General features: G+C 39.9%; 1 protein-coding gene and 1 long non-coding RNA gene across 2 annotated transcripts; one reads left to right on the forward strand and one right to left on the reverse strand.

Moving 5' to 3' along the window:
* Window positions 1–5,032: 5,032 nt before the first annotated feature.
* LOC116585671 (E3 ubiquitin-protein ligase RNF167-like) lies at window positions 5,033–7,530 on the reverse strand. Its single transcript, XM_032334975.1, has one exon. The coding sequence runs from the start codon at window positions 7,216–7,218 to the stop codon at window positions 6,058–6,060; it is 1,161 nt and encodes a 386-aa protein (XP_032190866.1). The 5' UTR covers window positions 7,219–7,530; the 3' UTR covers window positions 5,033–6,057.
* Window positions 7,531–7,647: 117 nt separating this feature from the next.
* LOC116585672 lies at window positions 7,648–13,161 on the forward strand. The gene is made up of 5 exons (XR_004283760.1): window positions 7,648–7,790; window positions 8,508–8,567; window positions 10,919–10,963; window positions 12,770–12,856; window positions 13,110–13,161. It is a non-coding gene; the product is annotated as an uncharacterized LOC116585672 (long non-coding RNA).
* Window positions 13,162–22,163: the final 9,002 nt, after the last annotated feature.

Raw genomic sequence — 22,163 nt, forward strand, 5'->3', positions numbered from 1 at the left:
TTATTCCCTGTCCAAATTCTAACCAAGAAAAAAAATAGTCAGGCTGAATATTTAAGAAAACTAGTGGCTCCATATGTGCAATTAGAAATAAAGAAAACCTCACTGTTTGCTGTCAGCCAGTATTTGCCTACAAGGGCAGGGGGGGAAAATGACATTTTTTATTGTTTACATCTTTTTCTGTAAAGAATACAGATAAAATGGGTTTAATGACCCATTCAATGAAAATGTTGTTCAGGTACTTGCTTGTACATTAAGGAATAGCTCTAAGAAGTCCACATTTTATGCCCACTTACTGGAGGCACAAAAATTAACTCAGATGGGAGCCATTGCTGATTTTATTTTATCTTTTTATCTGTTTTTTTAATCTGTACCATGATCCAAAAGACATGAGCATATATTTGTTCTCAGTTAATTTTCAGATCACTCCAGAAAATGTCCAATATTCTGTTTCTTTGTGCATTGTTCAGAGGCAGTTCTGGTGGTTTGAAAGAGACAAAAGACATCCCCTAGTGAACACTGCCATTCCTCTAGGGGAAAGCTCTACCCATCTAATAGCTATTTTAAGATGTTGAAGATGCATTACCACAGGCTGCAATTACTCCGTGAATTCCAATTTGAATTGAAGTATCATCTCTCAAGGGTGTAATCCTAGGGTCACATTTCCTTTTCCAGGCAAAGTAAACCATCTCTTTGACTATTCAGGCCACTATAAGAAATCTCAGACTGTCAAAGTTCATCTTTATTTTTAAGTAAATAACATTATATTTTAAATACAAGCAATTTGGAATTCACAAAAACAATAGCCTACAGTGATTAAAGGAGAAAATCAGCCACAGATAATCACTAATTACGGTCAAATATTGAATAAAGTTCACACGTAACTAAGGAAGATCCTTTAAGCATCATATCTATGTGGTACAGGAAGAAATCATCAGAAACCTATCTATGATCTTTAAAACTTCGAATGGGCTTTTTATAAACCAACGGTGCTATGTCTTTATGCAACAGTTACTATTTACTGTATTTGTCTTCTTCCAAAATTAGTGTTCCAAATGACTTAATGCCTTTTTTAATCAAGTAGGCAGAAGATACAAACCTGAAATGCCCGCTTAGCTTTTTGGTCCTCAGTTACTTCAAAGGAGAGCACAAAATACCCTGGCTCTGCATGAAGCCTGTCCAACAGCATTATATTCACAGACTCAGGAGGGCACTTATATTAAGCACAGTCTGGCATCTTGTTTTGATTTCGTTCCCAAGGGAAACAGCAAATTTACAGATTACCAGAAAGGTATCACCTATATTTACATTTCCTTTTTTTTTTTTTTCCCAGCCTCCTCAATTTTTTTTTTTTAAAGATTTAATTTATTTATTTGACAGGGAGAAAGAGAGAGAGCACAAGTAGGCAGAGCAGCAGGCAGAGGGAGGGGGAGAAACAGACTCCCGGCTGAGCAGGGAGCCCGATGCGGGGCTCCATCCCAGGGTCCTGGGATCATGACCTGAGCCACAGGCAGATGGTTAACTGACTGAGCCACCTGGGAACCCATGCCTCCTCAATCATAACAGAAGCTAATCAATTTTGCTAAAAGGAAAAACTAAACTATAGTTCTCAAAAATAAATTATCAAAAAGTACTAGTTTTACAAAGATGATACAACAGACCTGAATAGAGACAGATTTTTACCTGTGTATTCTGACTGCAAAGACTTTCTGTTTTGGATCTTTTCTTGTTCTCCCAGACCCACGTAACAAAGAGTTTACCTGAATGACACCATTTTTTTTCCCCAAATCCCTGAGCCACCACCTAAGGTCAGGTGACCATCCTCTCTCGCGTGGATTACTGTACCACCTTCTAATTGGCCTCCCGAGCCCTAGTCCTGTCCCCCCTTGCATAGTAACCCATTCTCTACACTTCATTCATGATGAGAACGCCAAACCCTCTAACCAGTTAATTTGAGGCTCTCACAGTCTAGCCTCTTCTCCCACCAGCAGCCTCATCCAAACGTCCTCCCTGCTTCATAATCCAAGCCCTAGGAATGCTGCAATTCGTCTTGCTCCTGGAACATGTCACATTCTCTTCCCCGTAACTTTGCAGCTGTTGTGCTACAGTCTGCCTGAACACTACTGCCCTCCACAATCCTGGGCCCAGCCCTTTTACACCTTTAGTGTGCATTTCCTCCTCCATGCTTTTCTAGATCCTTCTTCCCCACCTGAAGGCCTCTACTCTGAGAAGTACCAGAGACATATTTTTTCTATCCCATTTTATTTGACAGACTTCATATTCTCTTCTTCCCAAGAGAGCAGGGCCTTGCACACTGTTATATAACTAGAACACAGGCTAGTATTCACAGAATGAATGACTGGCTTATCAGCTGGTTGAAAGGATGGATGGGTGGATGGATGGATGGATGAATAGATTTTTTTAAATGTATGGAGTTAGGGTGACTATTGAGAAAATCAGAGACAACACAGCTGGTTGTTGCATCTTTGAAAACATTAATGCGTCTTTAAAAACATTCCACTGCACATTGCTTTGATAGAAGACATATTAATTATAAAAAATGTTTATGACCTCATTTATATAATCAAGTTTTAAAGAAGTAATTTAAAAATATTTATGTATTAAAAAAAGAAGAAAAAATAAAAATATTTATGTATTCACTTTAGGTATATGACAGTGACGGAGCTCATAGTATATGATAATTAGATAAAATTCATTGTTTCTTTCTCTAAGAAACTTACAGTCTAGGTATGTGCTATACAATGAACTTTTTAAAGAAAAAGATAGTCTTTTTAAAGAATAAAATAAGCCACAAGAATTCTACATTTGTCTTTTAAAAACAATTTTACTAATCCCTTTTTTAAAGTCTTAAAGAATAGTAAAAATGGTTTTGACAGAAAAAAGCATGAATTTTTAACTTTAATCTCAAAGATATTTCTTATTTCTCAAGTATTCACTGTTATGAATTCTATAAAAATTAACTAAAGCTTATCTATGTGAGGAAAAGAGCAAAATAAATGTGGAGGAGGAAGACTTGAGAACTGGGACGTAGGAAAAATGATCTGGAAGGGCTGAGAGCAGAATCTCACCTAAGGAAATGCTCTCCTATGGTGTGCTGAGTAGACACTCCCTCACAGTCTCTTGAAGGTAATGAACCCTATCACGTTCAATATGGAAGCCTGGAGCTAGAGGAAGTAGTCCTGCCATTTTGGGTGATGTATAGATGGTGCTTTCCAGTGACGTGGGAGAGGTTTAGGTTTCCCAGAATAACTCAAAGAACAGTGAGCACTGAACAGAGAACCCACACAGAGCCAGACTGTCTAGAAGCATCTCACAAGGGAAAGCAGGTGATTTCAACAGTGCTTATTAGGTTGTCACAAAAATGTGGTTATAGCAAAAACAGGAAGGACTATAAGAAGTGCTGCACTTGAGTACCTTCCAGTCCAAACAACAGCTAGTGCATTTGTGATCAGCAGTGCTGATTGCAGAATGAAAAGAGAGCCTGTGAATTTCATCTTCATCATGATCTGCTACAAAACAGAGCACAGTCTGAGAGAAAGGGGAGGAATCTGAATTCAGCTAGCCATCTCAGCTAAATCTTCCTTTTCCTCTTCTTTCTCCCCTCATGCCATCCTTCCTGATTGACTTACATCCCCTTACATGTGCTCCCACAGTAACTATGCCTATTTCTATACTGGCTCTGCTTTATCTAGTGGCTTGCTGGAAAAAGTTTAACAACCTGCTCTTGTAGGAAAAATGCATCTATGTACATAATTCTATTATAATCTCTACCGATGCAAACAGGTGTTAGTACACAGTTTAGGAAAATAGTAAGATACACAATACTCCTTATTATAAATATGACATAGCTAATTTATCCTCCCAGAATACTTAGCCTGGTTTTTCTTACGAGTTGTCACAGGCATTATGCTATGTAATGACTGTTTACTTATTTGTTTTCTTCTGAATACCAGAGAATTGGGAATGAGATCTTCCTTTTCAGGGTTACAGGTCCTTGCAGCTCCTGGAATGTCATCAAGCCTTTGGTGCATGTTCAGTAGACACATAGTGAGTACACGCAACTCTCAACTGTCACCCATTGCTGGCCCAGAAGCTGGGGAAATCCTGCTGCACATTTCCCAGACTTCACTTCTTATTTTGATCTCATCAGCAACTCAGCTTAACGAAAGCCACTCTCTCCATATCGCTTCCCATTAGAGGAAGCTCATACAAATATTAATTAGGCACTTTCCGTATGATGCTCCCATCCAGTACTCACCTCAGAGTACTGTATTGTAACAGAAAGACCCCTGCACAAAGTAAGCTACTGAAGTTTCTCGCACTGGTTATTCTTTGGATCCACCCACCCTTAGTAAATCTTTATAGAAACTGCCCAGATTTCCACCCCGACCCCGTCAAGACTGAGGCGCTCATTCCTCTAGCTCCTGAGGGTTTTCAAAACCAAAGGTTCTCAGGTGAGTTTCTCTCCAGAAACTCTCCTTGTCTGAACAAAGCTACCCAGCCCAAGATCACTCCTCTCCACCTGTGTCAGCCTGTTAAGAAATGACTGGGCACTTCAAGGGCATGAGGACCTGCCCTCCTGCTGTGATTGTGGCCATCCCAGTTACAGTGCTCTCCAGTGAACCAGTCTTCTCCCTCTGCCCAGTTCTGCTTCCTTAATTCCTTGATCCTCAGGATCTCTTCCTTGAGGACCCCATGGTTCTGTGGCCCTCCATACTGCATAATGCTCCTCAATGCATACATTTTAATACACTTTCATGCCAAAAGGATGCGTATTGTGAAAAATATTGAAGTAAAAACGTGGAGCATAACATTAATGAATAGAACAAATAATCGATTGCAATAGAATTTACAACTGATTTAATAGAACCATCTCAGTTCTAAAACTGTGATTTTAAATGCATCTTTATAGAAATAAAACTCTATATTAGCTTAAATACTACATCTTCTTCTGACTCTCGAATTTGTTTCCCAATATAGAAGTCTTTCAATGTGTTGTATGAGTTATTTCAAGGCTTTCATGAAAGAGAAAACTCTAATCCAAATAACAGAGTTATACTGAGAGTATTATTCGTTTGCATTACCAACACAGTGTTCGGAAGATTAAGGTGAGCTGAAATTGGGCATACAAATAAGAACTTGCTTAGCTATCATTAATAATCATTAAAAGGCAAAAATGTCCTTAATTTCTAAAAAGGAAGGGTATAGTTAATGATCCCTTATTAGCAAATTCCCATCTTATACAATTACACATAGGCAGCTCCAGAGAGAAAATATGGCTGAACAATCACCACTCTCAGGTGAAAAGCATTTCAGGTAGCATGGTTCCTTCATTTAAAGAGGTTTTTAGTTCCAAGATGTGAAAAGACAAAGCTAAAAAGCATTCTCTTAAAATTCTACCCCAATTTGCCATCTTTGAACTCTAAATGACCACATGCTATAAACCAATTAAATCTGTTGTATTTACATAACCACTTAACACAGAAGAAGAGCAGAGAACAAGTGACCTACAACTTATTTTTTTGTCATGACCACATAGACATTTCAAAAGTTTTGCACTCTTTAAGCGTTAAGAGATGACAAACATTTAGATAAGTGTAGATTACTCAATTTATATTCACCCCTCTCAAAAATGGTTGAAAGAAATTCACTGAAATTTTCACAGATAGGAGAAATTGCACTGAGGCCAAATATGAAATGTTAATATCCCAAAGTAAATTTAAGACACTCTGAGTGATTTAAAATAATGTCTCTCATTTTTTTATCCTTGACACAAACTATAAAAGTACGTTCTTTCAAATTGTTTTTGACAGCTTTCTGAATACTTTCTTTTTAATTCCAGAAAATACAATTTTATTAACCCAGTAAGTGAGGACCCTGTTCCTTTCTACACCCATCCCCCTCAAAAGGATAAGGTTGGGTAAGGGAGAAAGAAACCTGGGGTGGAAATGTCCCCTATCCCTCAAAGGGGAAGACAGAAAGGAGGAAGAGGGGCTGTGCAATGAGGTCTCAAGAGGAGAGGGGAGCTGGAGAAGGGTATCAGATCAGGACCACAGCAGAAGAGGAAGAAGAGGATGGAGATGGTGATGGAGCTATTGAAGACCCTGGAAAAACAAGGGGGGCTGGGGCTAGGGAGCCAAAGGATGTGGGAAGTGTGAGGCTGGAGCCCAGAAGGGGGGTCCGTTCTGTGGCAGGGTGGTCCCTTGGCTCCCCTTCTTCATCACCCCCTTGCCCCTGAGTTGCTTCCTCCTGCTCCCCTTCTCCAGGACCCCTGTAAACAGGCTGCTTGCAGATGGGGCAGGTCTTCCGGGTCTGAGTGAGCCAGGGGTCCACACAGCGGCTGTGATAAGCATGAGCACAGGGAAGTACCCTCAGCTTGTCTCCATCCTCATATTCGTCCAGGCAGATGGCACAGACGTCGTAGTGGTCTCCTTTCTGATAGTCATGTATAGGAATCTGCTTCAGTTGCTCTTTGGTCAGCCGATTCTGCTGGAGCTGTTTCTGGTGCTGGATAAAACGAACTATCAGCCCTGCTCCCATGGCCAAAATCAGCAGTCCCATAAACCCTGTGAAAGGGATGAGACAGAAGCCCAGGAGGTAGTTACTGTCTGGGACCAGGAGCACTTGAGCTCCCTTCTCGTAGACGAAGAGAGCACGCAGGTACTTGGAACTCCTTTCCCCAATAAACACAGACGGGATCCAGATCTGCTGCTGGATTTCCTCACTGTTCCACACCATATTCAGAAGTTCGTTGGAATTTACATTGTGTACCACAGCTGCACCATACCCAGCCTTCTGAACATTTAGGACCTTGAGGTCAAAGTTGCAGTCGAATCTCCGAAGAAGTGCAATAAAGACTGACCCGTTGACCGCAGCTGGGGGTGGCGAAGCAACTGGGCTGCAGGCGTTGGCCGGCTGAGCCTCCACAAGGAACCCCTGAAGTCCCTCGTGGCTCAAGGCAGACCCAAAGAGAGCTGGAAGGTCTGCAAAGTCCATGCTGTTATTGTGGTCAGAAATCGCTCGAACGAGCCCCTGGCTGGGGACCACTCCCCACAGCAAAGTGGCCACAAGCGTGCAAAGCAGGAAGGCCGTGGGGTGCATGGCGGAGGGGGAGGCCGCGTCTGGTAGCAGACGCAGAAGGCGGATTCTGTGCCCTCTCTGCCCTTCCTTCAATGTCTCAGGAGTCCAGAGTCCGGACATCCCCAGGCCCCACCTCCCAGCTACATAGGGGCGTGCGGCAGGAACCCCAGCTCCGGGAATGAGATATCCAACCGGTTCAGCGGAGGCAGTGGGGGAGACAGTATGAGAATTCTTTTCTACTATAAGGATACAACAAGGAAAGGGAGCAAAGGCAAAAGCACAAATGACAGATAAACTCCTGGAAGAGCAGGAGTGGTCAAGGAAGCGGGACCTCCAGCCAGGGGGCCGGCTTCCTGTTTCCCGGAAAAAACGGTTTCCCACGGTTTCCCACTGTGAAAGTCGGCGCCCTATCAGCACAGGGCCTGATCTCAAGATGAAGGACTTCCGGTCCTCCTCTGCTCCCGGTGGTTGCTGGGGCTATGGTATCTTCAGGTCTCGCGAGAGTGTTCCTCACTCTTCCATTCCCACCTGCTGAAAGCTTAGCACGCCTATCGCGAGAAGTCTTCCTGGCTTATCTGATACACCGGAAGTGACTAGGAAGGAGGCCGCAGTAAAAAATTTCTATATTACTTTCAGTGTAGGTTTTATTGCCGATAAATTCAATGTAAGAGTGCACATCAGTATCTACACATGTGAGTCCTTTGTTGGCCTATTGAATGGGGGGGGGGGGGGGAGCGAGTGTGTGAAATCTGAGATAATTCACAAACGCCCCAAGGTCATGCAGTTAACCAAGGATAACCATTTAACATTTTAATGATTTTATCCCAGTAACTCAGTACAATCTTTTAAAGTAATAAGCTTCTGTTTCCATTCCAGCTAGGACGTGAATGGAAATTCTTATCTCCATAAAAATCTTACTTCTTTATGAGGACCGGTTCAGGCTAGAAGTCAACCTGCTGGGTGTTTGGATGGTAAATTTTTCTAACCCATTGTAGAGGCCCGGAGAGTATGCTACGGACTCCAGTCCCCATGACCACGGAGATCACTGGATTATTAAATCATGGGAAACCAAGACAGATTTTTTCTTGTGGGCCCATTTACAACGTGAAGAAGTATCCATAGGTTCTCAGGCTTGACGTCTCCTTACAGCTACTCTTTCTGTCTTTAAGGGTAATACCTAGAAGTCAAAACCTAGATTAGAAAAGGAAATTGTAGACTGCTTTAAATAAAGATGTGCCTGATTGGCCAGGTCAGAAATGGAAAGGTTTTATTCTGAGCACGCTGCCCTCCAGAACTGGGTGGCCACCTTCTCACATGACGGGAGTGTCCTGCCATTTTTGTACCACTGGTGCCATATGCCAAAATCTTCTTTCAGACTTGTTTCATCTCCGTATTCCTGTGTTTTCCAGTTTGGGAGTGTGACAGGTTATCACAGGCCATTCTTCCTGCTTCAGCTTAATCTTCCTAAGGTAAAGCACAAAACAATAAGCTTTAAGTACACTTAGTTTCAAAGACAGATGCTAAAGCACTCCTTCAGGACTTTTTAAGTGGAGTGGAGGAGAGGCCACAGCAGTCCCACACTGGTCCTGCTGGTGTGAACTGGTTGCTGACCTTAGTCTAAAAAGATTGAAGGGCTGAGAAGATCTCTTCAGAGCGAGTTATCAGAGCTATGCTGGCCCACACACACCCATGGGGAAGCAGAGGTGATGTTTCCCCTTAATCTCAAGCTAAAAGAAAGTGACTTGAGAAATTCAAGGCCTACAGAAAAAGAGAAGGGAGTGTATTAGGTCAAGCTGCATTTTCACGGCCAGAGAAGTTTCTCAAAATCCAAACATAGACCTTGCCACCGGATGCCCTTAAAAAGACATCTAAAGGGTTCTATCTGAAAAGGCAGAGGGAGGCCAAAACAGAGAGTGGGTACTAGAACAAACCTAGGGGCGGAGAAGGAGTCACAGGTGGCCAGCCCACAGAAGACACTGTCTTCATCAGTTGAGACGCAGAGAAACTTCAGAAATATTGCCAAGAAATACACAAAAGCTCTCACTGTGTAAAAGTAAAGGGGTAAGTTTGGGATGATTCGCTATGCCAACAGACACCCATTCCACATAGCTACTGCACCAGCCACTTGTGCTTAGTCCCCCTGAGGCCAGTCCTAGAGAGGTCAAGAGCAGAAGCTAACCAGAGCAGGAGGGAAGCAAATAAGAGAAGCCCATAGTAACTGCGCCCACACACCAAACACCCTGAAACTTCAAATCTGAATTGGAACCGAGCTGGGGCAAGAGAGACTATGAAATGAGTCTGGGGTTTTATATCAGACTACACTAGCATTATGCATTCTGAACAGCACACATAAAATAATCAAAGGCAGGGATGGATTCGGGCATTTCTAGTCCTGGAGTTTATCCACTTGGAAAGCCCCCTAAATCAAAAAGACAAAACACTTGGGATGCCTGGGTGGCTTAGTCTTAAGCATCTGCCTTTGGCTCAGGTCATGATCCTGGGGTCCTGGGACTGAGTCCAGCATCAGGCTCCTTGCTCAGCAGGGAACCTGCTTCTCCCTCTGCCTACCGCTCCCCTTGTTCATGCTCTCTCTCTCTTTTTCTCTGGCAAATAAATAAATGAATCTTTAAAAAAAAATTGTGGTTTCAAACTCAGAAACAGAGCCTTATGGAGGTGTATGCAAGTAGAAGACCATAAAACAGTCTTCCAGTTCAGGGGAGCAAGGATCTTCTCTATTGCCTCTAGTACGAGGATTCTGTCCCAGAAATGAAGTTATTGTGTAGGAAATCTTTTTACCATAAAATTTGTGTTAAATATGTATTTTATACACACATAAAACTTACAAGTATAATATATATTATGTCCAAAGATATTTCTAGAGATAATATATGTAATATATACATCTGTATAATTATATATGTATGAATATATACTGTTAAAATATTTTGTACACATATATTAAATATATTTATATACACATACACTTTATATGTAATATATATCATATCTAGAGATATTATTTCTAATAATATACATTAGATATATCTAGAGATACTATCTCTGAGATAATATATTTTTATACAAAATAACATGTACATAATTATGTAGATGAATATGTAATTTTAAAATAACAGTCTCTTAAGTTAAATACAAGTTCATTAGCTTAACCTGTGAAGCTGTCTTCATTTTGTGGTTAGATATTCCAGATCAAATCCTCATCCATTGTCACAGATGACAGGTAATTACCTCAATCTGGAATGTTTAGCTGGTAATGGTGATCAAAGTTATCTGCCTTTGTTTGTTCACTATTCTTCAGAGGAGTTGAAATATTTGAAGGATCTCCACATTCAGCAGCTTCCTGATCTATCTTTAATTTTTCCAAAAGAATTCAAAGTTCTCCTCCCCCTCCTCCATTTAGTAATGGCCTTCTGAGAAAACTCTAAACAAAAGGAAATGTTTAATGTAGAACAATAAGGTCCCTTGATATAGTATCTGATTCTCTGGGGTCCTGTACAAGCCTTCAAATCCATATTGTGTCCTTCCAGTGGAAGAAAACAGTCTGTCAGTTCAGCCGTGGAAAAAGAGTGAAGTTGTTGATGGGCATTGCATTATCGAAACAATTAGTGATTATATAGATTTTTCTCAGTTTTCAACTCATTGCCCATGCAGCAGACAGAGAAAAAAATTATTTTATTGAAGTGTAATCATTAATTACTCCAGCTTGCAAATATAAATGATTTCTAAGAGATTTTAAAAAGATATTAAATGTGATATATGCCAACACTGCTACTGCTCTAAGCTTGACCACCCCTCTTTATAGATTTCCATGGCCTCTTCACCATTCTTCCCTACTGGATCCTTTTGGGTAAGATTCTTTGTTTTCCAGCTTGTAAGGGATAATTTACATTTAGATTATGGAGCCCTTAGGGAGAAGGAGAAAAATGAAAAGTAGAAGGAGCTAAAGGAGGGTCCAGACTCCTGAACTTGTCATTCCAGTGCTCCCAGCCAAGACAAACCTTGCTCCTGTGTGTTAGATGCTCCCCTTTCGTGCTCCTGCAAGGTCATTTATTGTTGTAGCCACTCTTGCTCTGCAGAATCATCATTTTCCGCCCCCTTTAATGGATTAATCTGTTGGTCTATAAACATTTCTCCCAGGATAAAATATGAATGAATTAATGGATGGATGGATGGATGGATGGATGGATGAATAAATGAATGAGTGAATAGATAGATAACTGAAATGTAGATAAATAAAATAAAAGCTCTCTTTTGACCTCCCCCACTTTCCTTCCAAACTGTTGTTTCCCGTTCTCTTCCTTTTTAGCAAGAAGAATGCCAAAAAAAAAAAAAAATAAACCCTCACTATAACTCACTTTCTCTAATTTCTCCCTTTCTGTTGAACACTCTTCAATCCTGATTTGTCTCCCTTACTCCACTGAAACTGCTCTTCTCAAGGCCACTATTGATGTCCATATCACTAAATCCAATGATCATTCTTCAGTTCTCATCAGAACTGACCTATCAGAAGCATTAACCTATCTGATCATATCCTCACTCTGGAAATTCTTTCTTCCTTTGGCCTCCAGATCAGTGCCTGCCCCTGTTTTCTCCCTATATCTCTGGCTTTCCTTTCCTGTCTAGAACTTCTGTATTCCTTTTCTTCATCCCATGTCTAAAGGTGGCATTGTCCAAAGGTTAGTCTTTGTAACTCTTCCTTGTGCTATATGTATTCACTCCCCTAGGGATTTCACCCAGTTCCACAGGATGAAATAGCACCTCTGTTCTCCCAAATCCATATCCCCTGCTGAGACTTCTCTTCAAAATCTAGACTCAAACCTATGTATCCAGCTCCCTACCTGACCTATCCATCTGATTATACAGTAGGCATCTCAATCTTAATTATACCCCAAACCGAGGTCTTGTTATTTCTCCCCAGACCAACTCATCCTCAGTCCTTGTTATCATAAACAATAACAACTCCATTATCTCTCTCTCAACTCCCAAATTGTCCATCAAAAATAATCCCACTGAGGCTGCCTTCAAAATATGTTCAAGATCCTGCCCCTTCATATGACCCCTTCTCATCAACCTGGTCCAAAATACCATGATTTCATGAATTACTGTAGACGTCTTCTGATTGAGTTAATTGTGTCTACCTATGCCTCCCTTCACTCTAGTTCTTCTTTTCTCAACTCACAGTCTGTTAAAACATGTTAGTGTCACTTCTTTACTCAGAAATTCCCAATGACCTCCACCTCATGCAGAATAAAGAGAAAAGTCTATTATATGTAAAGTCACATGAATTCGCTGACCCCCACCCCCCCTTTTTTTGTGTGCTGAGCCCTTTTCTTACAAACCTTCCTCTCTACTCTCTCCGTCAGCCACAGAGGCTTCCTTTCCCATTCTTGGACATGCCAGAATTACTCTACACGCAGATTTTTTGTACTTGGTGTTCCCTCAACCCAGAATGCTTTCTCCTCATTTACTTGCCTGGCTTGTTTATTTCTTGGTGGTCCCCTTCTCAGCAAGAACTCCACTGGCCACCACTCCTTCCAACAGACATTGTAGACTCATTATTGCTGTTTTGGTTCTTATTATTTATTACTATCTCTTATTTATAACTATGTATTTTACTTATGCACCTTTTCTATTGTCTCTTTCCTCCCCCTAGAATGAATAGCAGAGGATCATGAGGACAAGACTGCTTTTCAGGTTTCTACACCAGTATATCTTCATCATTCATCAAGCTGCTTCAGAGGTCGTTTATGTTTAACAAATATCTGTTGCTATTTATTGGGCTTAGAAAAGATTTGGGTGGAGATTGAGATGGGAATGGAGACAGATTTGGAGGTTGGAGAGTGAGGGATATGGGGAAGCAGCCACAGGCTATGGAAGATACTGGTAGAGGAAAGAGTGGGGGAGAGGATTGTAAGGTGTGTCCCTACAGTCGGCAGATGAGCTCCCCTCCAGCATTGCTAATATCAATTCAATCTCTTTTAATTAATTTTTAGGACTGGACTGCATTTCTGTTAATGGGATCTATGCAGACAATATACCGCTTAAGATCAGGTTTTTTAATTAAAATCTAACTGTAAATGTTTACTTTTGTGTGTATCATTAAAAGAAATATATATATATACAAAAAATAGAAAATATATATAATATATATTATATATAATAGATATATCTATTATAGATATAGATAGATAGATAATATATATATAAATAGAAATATATATATATACATATAAATTTACCCTTGTTGCAAAGCTTAATTCTGTTTGACCTCTGTGTACCCTAACTCACATTTCAGCTCCTTCACCAGCTTTTGTAAGAAATCCAACTGCACCTTAACTATGGTAAAATTGGGGTAGGAATGTTGGAAGTTTGCTTCCACAGGATCCCTTGGATGCCACTAAAAAGAAATCCTCATGGAACGGTCTCTCTTCCTAAGTGCATGCTTTCCATTCCCAGCCATTTGCTGCCCCTCCCTTATGCCCCTGCACCACTGTACCCCTTCTCTTCCCACACACTCCCCCTCCTTTATTATGGCAATGAGACCTCTTCTTCCTCTGAAACCTGCACTTGGGAAGTGTCTTTGCAGTAAAGTTGATCTCCCCCTACAACGACTATCTCTAAGAGCTCTTGCTAAAAATATTTGCTCCATGTTTGTCCACTGAGAACAAAACAAGAAAATCAGAAAAATTATTGATTAGAAAAAGAGAAAGAGAGGGAACCTGGGTGGCTCACTTGGTTAAGCAACTGCCTTTGGCTCACATCATGAATCTGGAGTCTTGGGATTGAGTCCCGCATTGGGGTCCCTGCTCCACGGGGAGTCTGCTTCTCCCTCTGACCCTCCCCACTCTCATGCTTGCTGGTGCACACAGGCTCACTCTCTCTCTCTCTCTCTCTCTCTCATTCTCTCTCAAATAAATAAATAAAATCTCTAAAAAAAAGAGAGAGCGAGAGAGAGACATTGACTTGTCCTAAAATCAACAGTGATTTTAACTGTAAACTATTTGTAAACTTCATAAATTTCAGAAACCGTCACAAAACATTTACACTAACATTTTTTTTTTTTACTATTATTAAATGGATTTAAAACCTTGGCACTGAAACTCCCAAAGTTTGGAATTTATAGGAATGTACTAGGTTGCTCAGGATTTTAGGAGCTAATGTAAAATTCATTAAAATGACATTATTCACAGGACGAGAGTGCATCAAAGGATTAAATTAAACATAGATTTATTTTTAGGAATAACTCATCATAGGAAAAAAAATATTGGCCATCAGCCAAAAACTTAATATAATGTGCCAAAATTAAGTAAATATCACTAACTGTCATAAGGAACCATCCCAGGAATATGTAATGTTTCTTTAGTTTGAAATTTAAGCGCCTTAAAATCATGAAAGTTACAAACCTGATACTGTAATACCATAGAAGCAAAATTAGCTAATGTTTACTAATAATAACTAAACTAATAGATTGCAACTCAAAGTAATTGTTTTTCAGTAAAGAAAGAAAATGGAAATATAGAATGTTACAAATCATTTCTTAATTAATGGTATGATATCATTTGCTCTATATTAACTTTATTCCCAAATCAGTTACCCCACTTTAAAACTGCAAAGAAAAAAAAAATCCTTCTAATTCTTTCTTTGATTCAGTTGTTGTCAGTACTCAAGACTCTTGTAGTCTGCTCTGTGGTCTTTAGGATATATTTCATGTATAATTTCTAAAATAATAGTAGTTTATTGTTATAATTTAGAGATAATGTGGTCTATCCCCTCAAGGATCTTAAATCTCAAAGTAACTTAAAAAAAATTAATGTACATTCAACAAAATTCCCATATTCAGTCCATATGTCAAAAATTTCCTTGAGGGGACCATACGGGACTCAAAGCCCATAAGCTAAAATGTGTCCCCATACCCTCACTTTGCTAAATCTCAACCTAGAACTATTACATTTAAATAATGAGTGTGACTTTTAATTTGAATTTAAGAGCCTTCATTAAATACAATGAATAAATATGAGCAGAGATAGAATTTTAGGAAGTAACAAGATGGATCCCAAAAGGAGAGATAATCTGTAAAGTGGAGATTACATGTCCAAGAAACCCTGAGTCAAAATGAATAAGCTTCCCCCAAAAAAAGCTTAACCCATGAATATAATGAAAGTGTCAAAACCAGCAGAAAGAACTTTAACTTCCCAACCCTGAATATGACACAAAGTTTCTGTTACCCACAGATTTGTCCCTCAGAAACCAAGAACCCTGAGTGTGGGAATAAGGTGTCTAGGCATCAGCACATTCGTGTAGGTAGTGACTCTGTTACAGACAGACTGTTAAACCACGTGGTCTTACTCTGACTTTTGTCCCTTTTAATACTCCCTTCATCTCTTTTCCAGCAGAGCAATTTAGCTTCCCCTTGCTCAACCTTGCGTGAGTAGACTGGCCATAGTCTCAGTGCCCTCTTTATTCAGCAAAAAGCCCCAACAATGAGTAGTTTCAGGGCACCCTGCTTCTGCCTTGGGAAGCAGTTTGTCTCTCCCTGGACTCACAAGGAGCTAGTCAGTATCCAGTTTGGTCCTTAAGATAGCAATTTTATTTTCTACCACTCAGGTAAGCACTATCTGCTATGACTTAGTGATTCTACGTTCTATCAATAACTAACCAGGAAAAGCATCAGCTGAATCAATCAGGGTTGTGCTAGGAGAACATTTTAGTATTTGGGGGGAATATCAGACTATAGAGCCACACAACGCCCTAAGTGTGGGGTGTACGGATTGGTACTTATAGTGGTATGGTAGCCATTGGAGGGAACTCAAACAGTTTAAACAAGAACAGCAATGTATTGATCCATGGAATTGATGGAACAGATAAAACAGTGGAACTGGGGGTGCAGGTGTTAATTCCATGGGCTTGTACAGTGTAGGGTTATATCTGCTCCTGATTCTGTATCTCTGTGTTCATTAGCCTCATTCTCCTTCACTGCAGACTGGCTGCCTTCACACAGCAAGAGGAACAGCCTCTGACAGCTCCTTGAGTTCAGCTTCTTTCTGCTTAGAAAAAAGAATATAGGTTTAAGTAGTAAACCTCCCCAACATAGGTTCAAGTAGTAAACCTCCGATGCCAGCTCTGAATACTGGCCATCCACCAAGTTTGGCTGGGATGACTCAGAGTATTTCCTTGGCACCTCACCTCAGACTCCTGGTGCATGTAAGCAATACATTTTATATCATTGCCCTTATTTGATATTATACTTGTTAATACAAAAACAAGACCTGTTCTTATATCCTGGATTCTACTTATGTTTTATGCCCTTTTGCCCTTTTGATAAAAGAGCATGAAATTTCTTGGAATCAAATGTATGATTATAAGTTGACTATTTTAGGGGGCACCTGCTGGCTCAGTCAGTTAAGCAGCCAGCTTTTGATTTTGGTTCAGGTCATGATCTCAGGGTCCTGTGATCAAGCCTCACTCAGTAGGGAGTCTGTTTGAGGATTCTCTCTCCCCCTCTCCCCCTGTGTCTGTCCCCACTCATGAGCTTGCTTGCTCTCCTTCTCTCTCATAAAGAAATAAATAAACAAACAAACAAATAAATAAATAAATAAATCTTTGAAAAAGAATAAGTTGAATGCTTTAAATCTTGTTAACTTTATATATAGATAAGTAAATAATATCTTATTATTTATTTTCTATAGTATTGTATTTTTTTATTTTTACATCATAATATATATGGATTTACTTTTCAACTGACAGGTTTATTTAGAGAATGTGAGATTTCAGCATTGCATCATGTTTCTTTCTTCTGTTATTACAAACCAAGAAATCATTAAAAATAAAGATAAGGTCATTTTTTTCAGTTTGTATTTGTAGTAGTAAAATAGACTTTGACTATATGCATGATCTGGTTTCTTCTTTTGTTGATGAGTCTCAAGTTAAATAAAAACATACTGGCAATAATGATCACAAGAATGATGAGGGAGCAGAAGGCTAGTTGAGGACAGGTCCAAAGCTCACACCTCCCACAATCCCCTCCCCCATGGGGTATATATGACAATGCTCAGGCACCCCTGGCTGCCCTAAGGGAAAAATAAAGAGTTAATTTATAGAGATTACAATCCTGCAAGACATGAGTCTCCCTCAGTCCACAAAAGTCTTAGCAATTGACAAGAACAGAGCATTTCTATCAACTGCCTAGCTTCCAGAAGGGAATATAGATACAGTTAAATGTCCTTATCATCTTCAGCCCATTGCTTCCTCTAGGAAGTTCCCAACTATCTTATGGTTAATGCCTTACTAGAAGGAAAAACAACCTTAACTTGAGGATGGCAAGGCCTCCATCTTCTAGGTCTTCTTTAGCATATGAAAATCCTTTTGAAACTTCCCTTTGTCTTTACTTCCCCAACCCCATAGTACATAACCAGCCACCCTTCACAACCCAGGGACAGCAGCTCTTTCTGCCTGGGAGTTCTGTCCCTGTGCCTTAATAAACCACCATTTTGGACCAAAAACATCTCAAGAATTCTTTCTTGGTCATGGGCTCCCGACTCCACCCCACTGAACCTCACCTATATTCCAAAACCCCATCAAGAAGAATTATATTCATGTGATTTAAGTCAACAAATACACTCCTCAAGCTTACTCTTCATGCCCTCCACCACCCCAAACTCCCTACTCACGTCTCTGTGATCTAACTTTGCAGAAAACCATCAAGAAGCTGGCCAATCATTATATGCCCACCCCTGGAATTTTAATTTCTAGGGGGAAATAATGCAAATCTCTTACTGTTCTTAGAGAAATCACTTTATTAGTTTCTCTACTAATTTTTCTGAAGTAATGAATTAGAGAAGGAAAGAAAGAAAATGGTCTGAAATATCTAAGTTTTGTTTGGTATCAGGGCCCTAAACGATTCATTCATGTTATATGCATTTATAGGAGAGTAATCCAATCAGTGTCACAGACACCTCCATAAATTAGGCTCTGAAAGTTGAATCCTCTCAGATCACATGAGAAACTGATTATCCACCAGGCTCCCAAGGGGTCAAAGAGCACGCGGAGACTGCAAAGGAAGTGGGCATCTCTTCAGTGCTCCTCCCCTCAGTGGGGTGGTTTTGTTGCTGAAGGAAAAAGAAAACTGCAGGCCAGACACAGAGAGAGTCAAGCCCATACATCTTTTTGCAACACCTCCATGTGTTTTCTCCTCAAATTCTATCTACCTCCCTCATCCCTGAGGCACTATCTTCCTCATGGGAACATACACACACTTCATGGGAAGTCATTGAAATAATTCAATAATGTTTTTTAATCAACCATTTTTAAAAGGATATAAACTCAGTGTTTTCATTTTGTTTTTGTTTAGTTTTTGTTTTTAAGTTTCAGCTAGACTGAGGTATGACTGACAAAATTGTAAAATATTTCAAGTGTACATCGTGGTGATTTGACACATTTATGTATTGTGAAAGGATTTCTCCATCTAGTTAGCACACCCATCACCTCACCTTCAGCTTTTCTTCTGAAAATACTAATCGGTAAGAGCTCTGGTCAACCAACCTTACTTGGCTGGTACTCACCACTTACTCTGAGTTAAGTCAAACCAATATATGTTAGGTATCCTCTGTGTGGAAAGAGCAAAAGGAGCCCCACTTTAAGGAGACTCTGAAAACATAAAGGATAGGGGCCAAAAGATCATTGTATAGATTCTTTCTCTAAAAAAATACATTTTAATGTTCTTCCAAAAGACAAAAATTATTTCTCAGATTTGCCATTAAGTTCTGTTTATTAGGGCACCTGGGTGGCTCAGTCTTAAGCATCTGCGTTCACCTCAGGTCATGATCCCAGAGCCCCAGGAATGAGTCCTGCAAAGGCTTTCCCTCTCAGTGGAGAGTCTGCTTCTCCCTCTGACCCTCCCTCTTATGCTCTCTCTCACTCACTCACTCTCTTTCTCTCAGTTAAATAAGTAAAATCTTTAGAAAAAATTCTGTTTTAATAAAACATTACTCTAAAAGAGAAAAATTTTGCCCAAGAAGTTATTACAAAATCAACTCATGAAAAGGTTAAGGCAACAACAGTGGCAATGATTTGAGTCACTGAAGGGCAGTGACTTAGAAAAAGATAGCCAATTCCTTTTTTTAATGGTTCTTTTGAAATGCAAATTTTGTTCCACCACAGTTGATATGTTAGGGGAAATTTTGAGCAAAACAAGCGTCTTGAATTTCTCAGTTGCTTGTCCTTTGCTCTGCAAGAAACACTCGGTGAAAGCAGAAAATCTAAACTGAAATGAGCTGAGTAGAAATACAGAAAACTCACAAACAAGCAACCACCAGCTACCTCAGTGTATGCGCCGTTTCAGAGGCGTGCCCATCCACGTGTGGAGTCAACCCTCCTGCGTCTTCGCGACAACTGCCCTTCCACACATCACAGGTACACAAGCTGTAACAAGTCTATGAGCAAACTTAAGACTAAAGTGCCATGTTCATTGTATTTATGCCTCATATACATATTTGTGTATTTCCTAACCCTTTATTATGTATGACATCATACTGCCTGTTTTATCCAGTTTCTATCTTTTTATGTGTCCGTGATGAAGCTTTTGAGGGTTATACACCTAAACCTCATTTTCCCCACAAACTCTTTTATTTCATGTGATTTTTGCATAGGAGGGTGACTTACAAGAACATGTATGTCATATTATAACCGAACTTACTGCCCTCAGACTTTTCATATATAAGGAAATTTTATCAAAATAAAAAATATTGAACAACCCAACGACATGCTCTAGAGTGCCGGGTAACATAAGGTCCCCTCTTGAAGCACATCAGGGACCGCTCACTTATTTCACTGAGAAATCCTGTTCCACAGTGATCATACGTAAGTTGGATCCACAGCTTGAACCCAGACACATTTTAGAGCACGACTCAAATGTAACCCTAAATGTCATCGTGTTTATCATGATTCAGATAATTCTTCTACTTTTCTGAAGAACCTCCTTGAGAAATAATCTGTACTATGAACATCAGGATAGGAACAGATGTGTAGATTGGTGAAAACAAAGGCTTAAAATCTCTTTAGTGCCACTAAAATGAAATTAAACACTTTGATTCATGTTTGATTACTGAACAAAGGAGAGCCATTTGCAAATAGCCCATTCTCGTGCATTTGCAGAATTTAGTTCCTAAAGTCATATTTTATGCAACACAGCCCCGTGGAAGAGCTTATGCCATGAAGCAGCTTATTTCACTCTAATGTTTTGGATGGTTTTGGTTTTGGTTTTGGTCTTCTGCTTCTTTATCTTGGGTTCAAGTGAAAAAAAAACCTGGCAACTAAACAACTAGTCTATCTCTTGTCTTACTAAGAATGTAATAATGTCTGGGTTTGAATTTTTAAGGCAATGGTTTACTATTACTCTAAGGACAAAAGTTGGATTTGTTAACAAAATCTCTCTGAAATCAGTGATACAACCACTCTGAAAGCTATTTACGGTTTTATTTTTCTGTGGAAAGGGGTGTAATGTTTTTAAAAATAAAATTTTTATTTTATTCTGTCAGACTAGGGCAGAAAAGGAAAAATACGGGCACGCCTATCAGTTAAGATATCATTAAACCTTTATAAGAAAAAATGTTTCTGTGCCCCAATTTTCTTCCCTCCTATTAGAAAGAAGGGTAAACTAGACAAGAAGCAACATGAAAATTTCCCCTTTTCCGCTGGTTCCATCAACCAGGACAAGACTAGGTTTTCCAGAAAGAATTAGCCACACTCATATGTCAGGTCTTTTCTGCAAAACTCAGGCATCCATGTCTTTGGTTTATATTAGGTCTAACTCACACCATCAGGTTCTCACCAGAACAGACTTATGGTCTCCTGCATTGGTATTTGCCCTCCACCATGGATTTGGGCATAATGTGTATTGAGGTAAATTCTTTATACCAATAGTTTGGTATACTACAGCCAGCCCAGCTGAATCCACACCAGTGATATTCTCCCTAGGTGTTCCCAATCCAAACTCAGGCTGGTTTTTCCTGGGACTAGAGACTTCTCTTGATTTCCAATATCTTTTTTGAAGACCTTGTCACTTGCAACCGAAGTACTCAGTAGTTGCCACCATACCTTGCCCCACCAACGATGACCAGGATTTGTCTCCTTATTGTCCACAAGCAAAACTTAAGTAGTCATCAATGAAGCAGGAAAGGAAGAAAATATTTCTAAGAACTCATCACATTTTTCAAGATCACATTAAGGCCCTGACCCTAAAGGATCTGAGGAGGATCAGATGGAGTTCGTTCGTAAATCCAGAGAAAGAATAGGATGCTCCAAGGTGGGGTTTGGTCAAATACAGAAGCTGCAAAGAAGAGACAGAAAGGTATATATAAACTACTCATCAAAACATTTTAAACAAGCAACGAGCTTAGCCCGACAGAACCAGAATCCTATAGTCCATTACCAAGATCTTTCTTAAACTTGTGAAAACAAAAGACTAATTTAGCCTATGGACAAGAAACACTGCAGTGCATCAAATTAACTTTCTATGTTCTGATGATCAAAATGTAGCTTGACTTACAGGCTGACATACAGGGAGAATATGCTAAGGTCTTGAGCACTTTTGTTCCTATGACAATTACATCCTTCATGGCAAATGGATAAGTTTACTTTCTATGTCCATATATGAGCCTCAAGGTCTATTACTACGAACCTGAGCCTTAAACATAGATGATTCTCAGTTGCCTGACAAAACCAAGTTTCCAAGAGGCTAAGTACCTTAATAACTCCCAAGGATGACGCCTCCCTGGCAGGTATCTAGGAGAGAAGGGTGCAGACATAAAGTTGTTTGCAATAGTCATTTGTAAACGACTATTGAGATTTCTAAATTCCAACCAGTTCATTCATTGGGTCCATGTTGCTACCTACTCCCCTGACTTCATACACGAAGGGCCATTTGAATGTTCTGCTGTATAGATATTGACTCACTATCACTACCATTATCACCGTGTTCAGCTTCTTGGTCACCAGTACCTTCTGAAATCAAATATAAATTTACCGTAGTTGTTGGTATAACAAAAATGTAT

This window comes from Mustela erminea, chromosome 3 (assembly GCF_009829155.1).
Source record: "Mustela erminea isolate mMusErm1 chromosome 3, mMusErm1.Pri, whole genome shotgun sequence".
Classification (NCBI taxonomy): domain Eukaryota; kingdom Metazoa; phylum Chordata; class Mammalia; order Carnivora; family Mustelidae; genus Mustela; species Mustela erminea.

Excerpts from the sequence above, each read along its gene's own strand:
- LOC116585671 (XM_032334975.1), bottom strand. The coding sequence starts at position 7,218 with ATGTCCGGACTCTGGACTCCTGAGACATTGAAGGAAGGGCAGAGAGGG.